The sequence below is a fragment of the Anas platyrhynchos genome, chromosome 28 (assembly GCF_047663525.1).
Source record: "Anas platyrhynchos isolate ZD024472 breed Pekin duck chromosome 28, IASCAAS_PekinDuck_T2T, whole genome shotgun sequence".
Lineage (NCBI taxonomy): Eukaryota > Metazoa > Chordata > Aves > Anseriformes > Anatidae > Anas > Anas platyrhynchos.
Genome location: NC_092614.1, coordinates 1,831,790 through 1,840,021, shown reverse-complemented (window position 1 = coordinate 1,840,021; position 8,232 = coordinate 1,831,790). Strand labels below are relative to the sequence as shown.

The 8,232-nt window shown below is 55.8% G+C and overlaps 1 protein-coding gene and 7 non-coding genes across 8 annotated transcripts; all 8 read left to right on the top strand.

Annotated features, from left to right (window-relative positions):
* The first annotated feature begins 365 nt into the window (after positions 1-365).
* On the top strand, positions 366-437 carry TRNAC-GCA (transfer RNA cysteine (anticodon GCA)). The gene has a single exon. It is a non-coding gene; the product is annotated as a tRNA-Cys (tRNA).
* A 1,686-nt stretch (positions 438-2,123) lies between these two features.
* On the top strand, positions 2,124-2,195 carry TRNAC-GCA (transfer RNA cysteine (anticodon GCA)). The gene has a single exon. It is a non-coding gene; the product is annotated as a tRNA-Cys (tRNA).
* Positions 2,196-2,426: 231 nt separating this feature from the next.
* On the top strand, positions 2,427-4,615 carry RPL23 (ribosomal protein L23). Its single transcript, XM_027445617.3, has 5 exons — positions 2,427-2,535; positions 2,781-2,864; positions 3,130-3,258; positions 4,204-4,317; positions 4,488-4,615. The coding sequence occupies exons 1-5, from the start codon at positions 2,523-2,525 to the stop codon at positions 4,568-4,570; spliced, it is 423 nt and encodes a 140-aa protein (XP_027301418.1). The 5' UTR covers positions 2,427-2,522; the 3' UTR covers positions 4,571-4,615.
* LOC113840053 (small nucleolar RNA SNORA21) lies at positions 3,434-3,565 on the top strand. The gene has a single exon (XR_003492736.1). It is a non-coding gene; the product is annotated as a small nucleolar RNA SNORA21 (small nucleolar RNA).
* A 1,381-nt stretch (positions 4,616-5,996) lies between the features above and the next one.
* On the top strand, positions 5,997-6,068 carry TRNAC-GCA (transfer RNA cysteine (anticodon GCA)). Its single transcript has one exon. It is a non-coding gene; the product is annotated as a tRNA-Cys (tRNA).
* A 263-nt stretch (positions 6,069-6,331) lies between these two features.
* On the top strand, positions 6,332-6,403 carry TRNAC-GCA (transfer RNA cysteine (anticodon GCA)). The gene has a single exon. It is a non-coding gene; the product is annotated as a tRNA-Cys (tRNA).
* Positions 6,404-6,961: 558 nt separating this feature from the next.
* Positions 6,962-7,033, top strand: TRNAC-GCA (transfer RNA cysteine (anticodon GCA)). Its single transcript has one exon. It is a non-coding gene; the product is annotated as a tRNA-Cys (tRNA).
* Positions 7,034-7,275: 242 nt separating this feature from the next.
* Positions 7,276-7,347, top strand: TRNAC-GCA (transfer RNA cysteine (anticodon GCA)). Its single transcript has one exon. It is a non-coding gene; the product is annotated as a tRNA-Cys (tRNA).
* The last annotated feature ends 885 nt before the right edge of the window (positions 7,348-8,232 follow it).

Sequence of the window (8,232 nt, the reverse complement as noted above, 5' to 3'; positions counted from 1 at the left end):
GGAAAAGGGAGGGGGAAAAGCATGGGAGGGGTTTTTTGGGGGGGGGGGGAGGCGGAGCGGTGGCGCGCGCCCACCCACGCGCGCCCCCCTCCCTGCGCGCGCGCGCACACGTGGCCTTGCACGCGCGCCCCCCCCCCCCAAAGTGAGCAAATCTGGGAGGGGGGGGGGGCACACGCGGCACTCCCCCCCCACCACACACACCCCACGAGGGGGGCTCCCCGCGTGCACGCGCGTGGTGCGCGGCCCCTTTGCACGGGAGCCCACGCGCGCCCCCCCCTTCTCCCCCCCCGGGACCCCTGCGCGCCCCCCCACGCGTGGGGCCGCGGCGCGCACTTAGAGCACGCGGGGGAGCCCCAGCGGCAGCCGGGGGTATAGCTCAGTGGTAGAGCATTTGACTGCAGATCAAGAGGTCCCTGGTTCAAATCCGGGTGCCCCCTCGGAAGTTCGCTTTATTTTATTTTGCTTTATTTTATTTTGCTTTATTTTATTTTGCTTTATTTTATTTTGCTTTATTTTATTTTGCTTTATTTTATTTTGCTTTATTTTATTTTGCTTTATTTTATTTTATTTTATTTTATTTTATTTTATTTTATTATTTATTTTATTTTATTTCACTTATTTCATTTCATTTCACTTTACTTCATTTCACTTTACTTCATTTCACTTTACTTCATTTCACTTTACTTTACTTCCTTTTACTTCATTTTTTAAAATTCTTTTTAGTTTTTAATTTTACTTCATTTTACTTCTTTTTACTTCCACTCCCACACACGTTTTCCCTCTCGCCGTTTCGAGCAGGGACACGCAGCCCCCATGGGTGCCTCCTTGGGGTGTGCTGCAGAGCTCGGGGCCAGGCCGGCAGCATCAGATCCCGACCCCACAACCAAAGGCCGGGGCAGGGCAGGGCAGGGCAGGTCGCTGTCCCTGCTCCTGTCCCTGTCCCTGCTCCCACCCGGGGCCAGCTGCACCACAGATCCCCCCCTTATCTCATCCCAGAACCTATCTCAAAAGAAGGAACCTCACGAAACCTCCCCGCAGGAGCCCTTTAATAACGCACACCCACACCAAACCCTCAGCTCTCTTCCCCCTTCTCCGTTTCAGGATGCGGCTTCAATTCGGTTTCCTTCGCTTCAAAGCAGCTCACCCGCTCCCCTCGCAGGGCGCCCACTCCTTCCCTTTCTCGTACCTCACCCGGCGCTTCCCACCCCCGCCAGCCGGCCTCCCACCCTTTCCTGGGCCATCTCGCCTTAAAATAAAGCGCATTTTCCTGCGCACCCAGCTCGCTGGGACGTCCTCGTGGGTGGTTTTTGCTCTCTCGGCTCGGGAGACGCCTCTGGGTGACAGACCCCGCTCGGCACCCAAGGGTTTTGGGGAGGGCCCGCTCCCCACACGCCACAATTCGGCCTCACCCTGCCCACGGGGCAGCCGAGGACGTGGCTCTGCCGGCTGCTGTCCCACCTAGGGCTTGATTTAGTTTTGATTATTTAATTTATGTATTTATTTTTTATTTTTCCAGAGCTACATCTTGTGTCTGGCACCCTCGGCCTGGTCCCTCACGTCAGCTCGCCCTGGTGGGGTGGCTCCGGTGACGGGTGAGAGCCGATGGCTTTTTGGGCTCGCAGAGCAGCACAGGGTGTTCGTGCTGGTACCCCAGGCGATGCTTTGGTACCTCCCTCATCACCAAAATCCGTGCGTTTCCCATCAGCGGCCCAATTTACGGCTGTTAAAACCTGCGTTATTTCCACTTATTTGCTCTGAAGCCATCAGGCTGTGTCCCCAGCCCTGCGCAAAGCACTGGGGGCAGGTGGGATGTGGGGAGCTGCACGGCTTGTGCCTCCCCCCCGAAATTAAACGTGAAATCCCCAAATAAATCAATTTAATAAATCAATTCCACGTTGCCCCAGGAACAAATCTTTGTGCTGTGGGCGAACGCTGCTGGGTTTAGTACAGCTGCCAGGGCTGGAAAACACCCGTGGGGGAAAAATCCAGGGGAAAACAAATCCTGGGGGCTGCCCAGGGGAATCCGGGACCCCTCCTGCCCCACTCTAGACCCCCCCGCCCCATTTTTTTTTGCCCCCCTAAACCACGGGTAAAAGGGGCGCGGAGGAGAGTCAGGGCAGCGCGGGGGTATAGCTCAGTGGCAGAGCATTTGACTGCAGATCAAGAGGTCCCCGGTTCAAATCCGGGTGCCCCCTCTTTTCTTCATTAATTAACTTATTTACAGCCCCTTTACTTTCTATTGTTTTTTTTTTTGTTTTTTGTTTTTTTTTTTTTTTCCTCTCCCCTTTTTCAGCAACAAAAAAAACCCAAAAGAAGGATTTTCACCCCAAATCCCCCCCCTCGGTGCTCCCATTACAGGCGCTGCGCCCCCGCCCGCCGCCTCTAGGGGGCGCCCACGTGCCGCCGCCTGCACGTGACACCCCCCCTCCACGTGACACCCCCGCCACGTGATCCCGGGAGGGGGGCGGTGCTGCCCCATATCCCGGCGTGCCCCGCGCGCCTCCCTCTCTTCCGGCGCCAAGATGTCGAAGCGAGGTGAGGGGGGAGTAGGGCCCGGGCTCCATCCGCCGCCATCTGCCCCCATCCGGCTCCATCCGCTGCCCCTGGGGCCGGTGCCGGGTTGGGGGGATCCCGAGGGGGATCCCGGAGCCATCCCGGAGCGCCGCTGGGCCCGGGGATGCGGCCGGGAGCTCGGATCCCGGAGGAGGCCGCAGCCGGTGCCTGAGCCCCGGCGGCCCCGCGTAGGCCGCGGTTGCCTCACGCCTGTTCTCTGCCCGCAGGACGCGGAGGTTCCTCCGGAGCCAAGTTCCGCATCTCCCTCGGTCTGCCCGTGGGCGCCGTCATCAACTGCGCGGACAACACGGGTGAGTGGGGCCTGGGCCTGCTGATGGGGGCTGAGGGAGGGGGGACCGGGAGTCAGGGAGGGGCTGTGTGAGCCCGAAATGCGGCTCTCCCCCTCCCCTAAACGTTGTGTCTCGCTGTGTTTTAATTAAGTCGTTGTGGGAGGGCCATGCAGTGGCACTGCCTTGGTGCAGCCGTTACTGTGAGCTGCAGTTGGTGTTTTAATGGGGTGCTGCAGGGGAGGTGGTGCTCTGTAGACTGGTTGGTGCTGAGCTTTTCTCTCCACAGGCGCCAAGAACCTGTACATCATCTCCGTGAAGGGCATCAAGGGGCGCCTGAACAGGCTGCCGGCGGCTGGCGTGGGTGACATGGTCATGGCGACCGTCAAGAAGGGCAAGCCAGAGCTGAGGAAGAAGGGTGAGTGTGGAGGACGGGGGCTGTGCCTGCAGAGCGCCTCTCAGCCTGAGCTGCAGCACCTCTGAGAGGCGTCCCTGTGAGCAGGGGGCTGCAGGCCTTTCCCTGCAGGGCACTGGGAGTCCTGGCCTTGCACGGCTGCAGGAGGCAGGTGCCCGCTGTCTGGAGCACTCGCTCCACCCTTCTAAAAAGCACTTGTTGGGTCTGCGTCCAGTGGCTCAGTGAGTTGTCGTGGAAGGGCAGAGAAAAGCATCGCTTTTGGGTGAAGTGGCAGCTCGTGCTGTTTATTTCAATCAGTGGTGTGACAAACTCTGGGAGATTGCTGCTGTCCTGGTGGGGAAGGAAGGGCTTCTTGCTGAGTGTTGTCTCTAAACTGAGAGATTTAGAAATAAATGTGAAAAATGGTGACTTTTGGGAGTAGAGATGTAGTTTTCAGCTTTAAGCATACTGTTGTCTTGAAGATAGCTTCCCTTAGAACCAAGGAAAACACCACAGGCTATAGGACGTGAGACATGATGGCAGCTGACACTTTCTCCTTTTGTACCTGAGGTATGACTAAAACCCTTACATTTACACCCGTGTCTCTACACGAACTTGAAGCTTCATTCCAGTACAGCCCAAGAGTTGACAGAGTACTCTCTTAGCAGAGAGGTGAAGTTCATATCAGATTTCCCAAGTTCTGTAAATGTGCAGTTGTTGCAGCTGAGCAGACCTGATCGGAGTGGAAAAAATGCTACCTCTCATAAGGGTGGTTAAAAAAGAAAAGAAATTGAGTAGAATAAATCAGAAGTTTACCCCGATGGCAATGTTGTAATTCAGCTCCCTGGTGAGGTAGCATAGATAGGGGATGTTTGGGGTTAAATGCTGCAGCAGAATTGTTCCTCTGGGGTGTCTGGTGCTGAGCAGGGTGCTCAGGGTCCTGAGTTTCCTGCCCCTTTCCCTCTGCAGTGCACCCAGCAGTGGTCATACGGCAGCGGAAATCCTACCGGAGGAAAGACGGCGTGTTCCTGTACTTCGAGGACAACGCAGGAGTGATCGTAAACAATAAAGGGGAGATGAAAGGTACGGCCGGGAACCCTCCTGGCAGAGCTCGGCCAGCCTGGGCAGAAAGTCCTGGATTCTCCTCAGATTTGAGAGCGCAGCCAGGCTGACCTGCTGTGGGGGCAGGATGTCCCTTGTACCATCACCCTGCAGGGCTCTCTAACGCGCTGTCTTGTCTCTCTCCTCGCCAGGTTCTGCAATCACAGGCCCCGTGGCTAAGGAGTGCGCGGATCTGTGGCCCAGGATAGCCTCCAACGCAGGGAGCATTGCGTGAACGCGCTCATCTTTGCAGAGATGAAATAAAAGTACTTGTACCAAACGCAGAGTGTCTGTCTTGCCATTGCTAAGCTCAAACTGCACTCCTGTGCTGGGCGTGATGGTGTTAAAACAAACTTACTGTGGGTCTGGGGAGCCTTTTCCACAACTTTGAATGCAGGAGAAGAGGCCTGGTGGGTTATGATCCAGTGCTCAGCCTCTTTTGAGGCGGGTTGTTGTGTACTGGAACTTCTGCATCCAGAGGGTGCCTGCCCTGGAAGGACAGAGCTCCCCCAGCACCGACTGAATTCATCCAACATGGATAAAAAGAGAGAGCTCCTTTGGAAACAGTTCTGTAACAACCATTTGTTCCAGAAAAAACAATTTGGAAACTGTTCTGTAAAAACCAGGTGGAAGAAATTTTCTTTCAGAAGGGGCAGTTTTAGCTGCTTAAGTCTGATTCTGCGTGGGGAAAATTCCTGCTCAGGTCAAACTGTGCCCAGCAGGCTGAGAAACGCTTCCTCAGACCTTGCTGATGACAGCGCAAGGACACAGCGAGCCCACTGCTGCCGGCTGAGGTCGTGGCTGCAGTTTGTGCCTCAAAACCTCGACCAGTGGTGAAACAGCCTTGGGGGGGGGGTCACTGGCTAACCCCCAGTTTGGGGGGGGACCCAAAGGGGCTCAGTGTGGGTTGTGGGGCGTTGCCTGGTGCTGTAAGAGTTCCCTCAGCAACCTGAAACTGCTTGGGATGTTCTCTGGCTGAAGAAGAGCTGTGAGCGTGTTTCTGGAGCTAAATGCTTTGCTTGAGGAAGTGAGAAAAAGGAGGTTGGATATTTTGTGGTGTTCAGGCCAACATCTTGTGGCCTAAAAGTAGGTTTTTAGACATTTCTGCTGGGAAGTGACAGCATTCAGTTCCCCCAATGGTGCTGGAACTGTTGGTGAGGCCGTGGGGAGAGCTGCAGGCACCTGCTGAGAAACAAGCACTAAAATCCAAGCGTTCTCCCTCAATCTGTCTTTTAACAGGCTGATTTATGAAGACTTTCTCCTAGGCAGGACACGGCCCGGCTGGAAGGCGGAGGCGAGGCTCCGGGTGTTGACATTTCCCTTTCTGGGTGCCCTGCTGGCAGGGCAGGCCCTGAGCACACGCAGGCTGCGTTTCTGAGGTGGGTGCTCCCAGATTTTGGGTTTTCCTCCTCCGTCACGGGGTTGCTGTAAGGGAAAGCCAAGTGGGAAGCGGTCAGCGTGTCCCCCAGGAGCCTGCGAGCAGGCGTGGTGCTGCGAGGCCAGGAGGAGGCCAAGGAGAGAGGGAAGTCCACGGGGAGCCCAAGGGGAGGAGGAATTCAGCAGGAGCGGTGCTGGAGGTGCCGCAAACAAAAACTCTGGAATGCAGCAGAGCTGCCCCAACTGCAGCCACAAGGAGCTTCCCAGACAGGTACTGCCCAGGTGGGGGTATAGCTCAGGGGTAGAGCATTTGACTGCAGATCAAGAGGTCCCCGGTTCAAATCCGGGTGCCCCCTCCCCTTTTTCTCCTCTTTTTGACCCCAAAAGGGCCATTTGGGGCTTCTCAGTTGCCAGCTTTCCCCTGGACTCTCTGCAGGGAACGTCCTCTGGCAGATGCCAGCAAGATTGCTGAGAGGAGAGGACCGGCACCACGGATGCTGTGAGTAGAGAGATGAATTTATTCTTAACTGGTGCTTTCTGTGCTGGGAGTACTTCACTGAATTGTGCTGGAATTGGTTGGAATGAGCAGAAAAATCCCATCCAGGAGGGGATTGGCACAGGGGGTATAGCTCAGTGGTAGAGCATTTGACTGCAGATCAAGAGGTCCCTGGTTCAACTCCAGGTGCCCCCTGGGGGTGTCCCTCCTCTCCTCAGAGTTTTTAAGGGGTCACAAGAACTGTAACAAGCGAAGGTTTGCAGTTTCATCTTCTCAGAATGTTGAAAAATGCCTCGGTTTAGGGGACGTTTCTGGAATTGTCTTTCCAGTATGGATTTTTCTGGTTTCCGAAGGGCTCCATCTAACACGAGGTCTTGGAGAGGAGCTCACCTTCCTCTTTCTTGTTTTTCACATTAACAGAAAACTTAGAATGGTGGCCAAATCTAAAAACCACGAGGCAGTGCTTCTCTCTGCTAAGTTAAAGAGCAGCAAAACAACACAGAGTAAAATCAGAAGAGGAAGCAGGCGTCACTGGAGAGGGATTGGGGAGGTTGCCTGGTAGGGAACAGAGAACCAGAGAGCGAGGGAGGTTGGGGTCTGGGTATCTTGGCCCCTGCGATGTTTTAAGCTTGGATTAAAATTTTCCACAGCAGGATTTGCTGCATTTGACTCCTATTGGGGACAGGTAGAAAAATAGGGGAAGAACTTGGTTTAAATTGGTGTTTTATTTGTGTGTGTACTCAGCCAGAGGGAGGGGGTATAGCTCAGTGGTAGAGCATTTGACTGCAGATCAAGAGGTCCCTGGTTCAACTCCAGGTGCCCCCTTGCAAAGGTGATTTTTTCCTTTTTTAAGGAAAAAATGAACTCCCCGCTTTTAGAAACTGTGTTTCTGCATTGCCCAGAGGAGTGGGCTCTGAACTTCTGTATTTAAGACACTGAGAAACAGCCAGAAAATGCATGGCCCAAATCAACACCCTTGTCTGTGAGAAAGCAAAGGGTTACACGAAGTGCCTGTGCCATGGAATTAGCTCCTTTTTTTTCTGCTCCCCAGGCAGATGTGAAGCCAAGGGGGTATAGCTCAGTGGTAGAGCATTTGACTGCAGATCAAGAGGTCCCTGGTTCAACTCCAGGTGCCCCCTCTCTTTACCTCCTTTTCCAACCTTTCTTCTTTGTGGACAGAATAGGGAGACCTTCTTATGCTTCCCATTTCAGAAACCACTCCATGTGCTTTTACCAGGAAGAAAACTGACTTTTTTCCCCTTCGTTTTTGCTGAAGAAGGTATGTAAAAGCTAGCAAGGTGCTTTTGCAGCGGTGGGATGCAATTCTAGGCTTTCCTGCCCCAGTAACTCCCATTAAGGATGGAGTACGCACCAACCACGGGGTCTTTTTTAAAAACCCGGACCCCCCCCGCGCTGTTTATTGCAGGCACCCGGGGTCGGTGCTGCAGAAATCATCCCAGAACCGATCCCAAAAGGGAGCAGCCACCCCCGGGCGCTGCCTCCCTGGGGGGAGGGGGGTCTCGAACCCGGTTCCTCGGGCCCCGCGGGCGGCTTCGCTCCCCCTGCGCCACGCCCCGGGGCCGCGGCCGCGCCTTGGGGGGCCCGCGCGTGGCTCCGGGGCAGGGCGCGGGGCTGGGGGCCCGGAGGACCCCGGTTCGAGGCCCACCGAGGGCGGAACCCACCCCGGGAGGGGGGGGGGAGGGAGCTGGGGGTCCTCTCCTCCGGTGCTCGGTGCTGCGGGCAGGCGGCTCCCCGTGTGTTTGGGAATGGTGGGGGGCGCCCCTTTATTTACCTGCGGTGTTGTTCGGAAGGATTTTGTTTTTTTTTTTTCCTTTGGGGAGGGGGGAAAAACGGGAGCTGTGAGCGGGGCAGCGGCCCCTGCTCCTCCTTCCGCCATCTTGGCGGCGCGGCGGAAGTGACGTCATCACGCGGCGGTGAGGAGAGGGGGCGGAGGTCGGGGCCGGGGGTGGAGGTAGGGGCCGGGGGCTGCGCCCTGAGGGCCGGGCCCGTGACCCGGTACCGGG

Coding starts and splice junctions, on each gene's coding strand:
- RPL23 (XM_027445617.3), top strand. Junction 3,259..4,203: donor GCCAGAGCTGAGGAAGAAGG/GTGAGTGTGGAG, acceptor TTCCCTCTGCAG/TGCACCCAGCAGTGGTCATA. Junction 4,318..4,487: donor CAATAAAGGGGAGATGAAAG/GTACGGCCGGGA, acceptor TCTCCTCGCCAG/GTTCTGCAATCACAGGCCCC.